Source organism: Otolemur garnettii, unplaced genomic scaffold (genome assembly GCF_000181295.1).
Source record: "Otolemur garnettii isolate 467f Iridium unplaced genomic scaffold, OtoGar3 scaffold00050, whole genome shotgun sequence".
In the NCBI taxonomy this organism is placed as follows: Eukaryota; Metazoa; Chordata; class Mammalia; order Primates; family Galagidae; genus Otolemur; species Otolemur garnettii.
Window position 1 is genome coordinate 8,048,499 of NW_003852445.1, and position 3,651 is coordinate 8,052,149.

At 41.5% G+C, this 3,651-nt stretch overlaps 1 protein-coding gene across 1 annotated transcript in view; it reads right to left on the minus strand.

Moving 5' to 3' along the window:
* EXD1 (exonuclease 3'-5' domain containing 1) overlaps window positions 1–3,651 on the minus strand; it is a 41,045-nt gene that overhangs the window by 21,277 nt on the left and 16,117 nt on the right. The window contains 1 exon segment of the mRNA XM_023514254.1: window positions 3,101–3,159. Coding sequence (XP_023370022.1) covers window positions 3,101–3,159 — 59 coding nt within the window.

Genomic DNA, 3,651 nt, shown 5'->3' on the forward strand with positions numbered 1-3,651 from the left:
AAAAAAAAAAAAAAAAAAAGAGATACTACTTCATACTAACTAGGATGGGGCTATCATCAAATGATAGATAATAATAAATGTTAGCAAGGATGTGGAGAAACTGGAACACTACTATACTGCTGGTAGAAAAGCAAAATTGTGCAGCAGCTTTGAAAAACAGTCTGGCCATTCCTCCAGTAAGTTAAACATATAATAGAGTTATCATACAATCTAGCAATTTCACTCCTAGGTATCTATTTAAGAGAAATAAAAACATATCCACACAAAAACTTGCACATGAATGTTCATAGCAGCATTATTCACAATAGTCAAAAAGTAGAAACCACCCAAATGTCCATCAAATGGTGAATGGATAAATAAAATGTAGTACACCTATATAACAGAATATTATTTGGTAATAAAAGAAGTGAGGCTTGGTGCCTATAGCTCAGCTGGTAGAGTGCCAGCATACACTGAGGTTGGTGGGTTGAAATCCAGCCTGGGCCTGCTGAACAACAATGACAACTACAACCAAAAAATAGCCAGGCGTTGTGGCGGGTGCCTATAGTCCCAGCTATTTGGGAAACTGAGGCAAGAGAATCGCTTAAACCCAAGAATTGGAGGTTGCTGTGAGGTGTGACGCCATACCACTCTACTGAGGGCGACATAATGAGACTCTATCTCAAAAAAAAAAAAAAGATGGGCAGTGCCTGTGGCTCCGTGAGTAGTGCGCTAGCCCCACATACCGAGGGTGGCAGGTTCAAGCCTGGCCCGACCAAACTGCAACAAAAAAATAGCTGGGCATTGTGGCGGGGGCCTGTAGTCTCAGCTACTCAAGAGGCTGAGGTAAGAGAATCACCTAAGCCAAGGAGTTGGAGGTTGCACTCTATCGAGGGCAACAAAGTGAGACTGTCTCTATTAAAAAAAAAAAAAGTAAAATACTGATTCACGATACAATATGGATGAATCTTGAAAACATCATGCTGAATAAACAAAGTAAGTCACAACTCCTCTCTCCCCCAACACACAATATATGATCCTATTTATTTATTTATTTATTTATTTTTTTAGTAGAGACAGAGTCTCACTTTATTGCCCTCAGTAGAGTACTGTGGCGTCACACAGCACACAGCAACCTCCAACTCCTGGGCTTAGGCAATTTCTTGCTTCAGCCTCCCAAGTAGCTAGGAATACAGGTGCCCGCCATAATGCCTGGCTATTTTTTGTTGCAGTTTGGCTGGGGCCGGGTTTCAACCTGCCACCCTCGGTATATGGGGCCAGTGCCCTACCCACTGAGCCACAGGCACTTCCCATATGATGCAATTTATATGAAATGTCCTGAACAGGCAAATTTGTAGATAGAAAGTAGATTAGTGGTTGCCAGGGGCTGAGAGGAGGGGAATTAAGAGTGATGGCTAAGATGTGTGGAGTTTCCTTCTGGGGTAACAAAAATGTTCTAAATTTCATTATGGTGTTTGAGGTACAACTCTGTGAATATACTATTGTAAAAACAGTGACCTAAACATTTTAAATAGATGAACTGCATGGCATATGGATTATATTTCAATAATGCTGTTTTAAAAAAGAATTTGTTGAGAGCTAACTCTCCCTTTAAACATGCACCCATTAGGGCTGGGCATGGTGGCTCACGCCTGTAACCCCAGCACTCTGGGATGCCAAGGCAGATGGATTGCCTGAGCTCACAGGTTTGAGACCAGCCTGAGCAAGAGTGATATCCAGTCTCTAAAAATAACCATGAATTGTGGCAGGTGCCTATAGTCCTAGCTACTTGGGAGGCTAAGGTAAGAGAATCACTCAAGCCCAAGAATTTGAGGTTGCTATGAGCTATGATGCCATAGCACTCTACCGAGGGCAACAAAGTGAGACTCTGCCTCAAAAAAAAAAACTATAAAAATGCACCCATGTACACAGGAGCATAGTCTTGCACCTAAACAGAAAGCTGAGTGACTCTTTTGAAGTCCATCTGTGAGCCACACTCTTAGGATAAATAATTACATACTGCCACTTCTCAAATATACATGTAAATATGCACACACAATCACAGAAAAATTGCGTAAGTAGAGCATCCTGATTGGTCCTTTAAAAGTGTAAGCCAGATGCTAGGCACCCTTAGCTCAGTGGTTAGGGTGCTGGCCACATGCTCTGGGGCTAGTGGGTTCGAATCTGGCACAGGCCTGCAAAACAAACAAAAAAAATAGCCAGGCATTGTGGTGGGTGCATGTAGTCCCAGCTAACTGGGAGGCTGAGGCAAAAGGATCACTTGAGCTTAAGAGTTTGAGGTTGCTGTAAGCTAAGACGCCATGGCACTCTACTGAAGGTGACCAAGTGAGACTCTATCTCAAAAAAAAAAGTAAGTCCAGGAACTGTACTGGTTTTCCATCTCACTCGAGTCAAACTCAGTATCCCAATATTGAGTTTGAGTGAATGGTTTTCCATCTTACTCGAGTCACACTCAATATCCCAATATTGAGTTTGAGTGAATGGTTTTCCATCTCACTTAAGTCAAACTCAATATCCCAATAATGTGCAGAAAGCCCAATATGATCTAGCTTTAGGCCCCTCCCCGTTTCCTACCACTGTTCTTCAAGGTGTCCCTGCCTCACTGACCTCCCTGACACAGGGAGCTGCTGTTCCTATACCCAAGTCAAGAATGTTTCAGCCTCAGTGCCTTTGCACTTGCTAATTCTACTTTTAAGTTCTTCACCTAGACATCCACATGGTTAGCTCTTTTACTTCCTTTATGTCTCTATCCCAGTGTCACCTCCTCAGAGAAGTTTTGTCTACTCCATATAAAACAGGACCTCCCTGTCACTCTACTCTGCATACCATGCTTTATTTTTCTTCATACCACTTATTGTCAGCTGAAATACAATCATTCATTTATTGTCTTACGTTAGAACGTACACTCCTTGAGGGCTGGAACTTTGTCTTGATTTTTGTTTTACCCCAGATCTCAAAATAGTATCTGGCATTTAACACATACCCAAATATTTTATTTAATTAGTAGGGAAAACATCAAAGATCTTATAATAAATTTATGAGACACAGATACGATACCTGCATACAGACAAAACTGGGAATGACTGAGGACAGTACTTACAGCAGCACCAAACTTCTGCTGGAACTGATCAATGACTGTGTATGTCACCTCTTCTTCCTCTATAGGAGAAGGACGGCATTAGATATATTTCTGTTCTTTGGCAATAGAATGGCCTCCCCACTAATTTTGGCCATATACTTCTATTCTATTGCAACTCAAAATCTAATGTTACCTCATTATCATCACACACTGAACACTAATTAGCAGCCTGTTTGTTAATTGAGAACAAAAGTCCCACCAATGATAATCTTACAAATTGAATTTTTTACTCATTTTTTACTCTGTGATAATCTAGTAATGGGGGGGTGTACATCTTAAATACTTAAAACATGCACTTTTAAAAGCATGTTCATAATAAAAAACTATAATTTGTTTTTTGAATCCTAGAAACAGGCCAATGCCTACACTTAAAGAATTCTCTGGGCTCGGCGCCTGTGGCTCAAGTGGCTAAGGTGCCAGCCACATACACCTAAGGTGGCAGGTTCAAATCCAACCCGGACCCACCAAACAATGATGGCTGCAACCAAAAACTAGCCAGGCGTTGTGGCGGG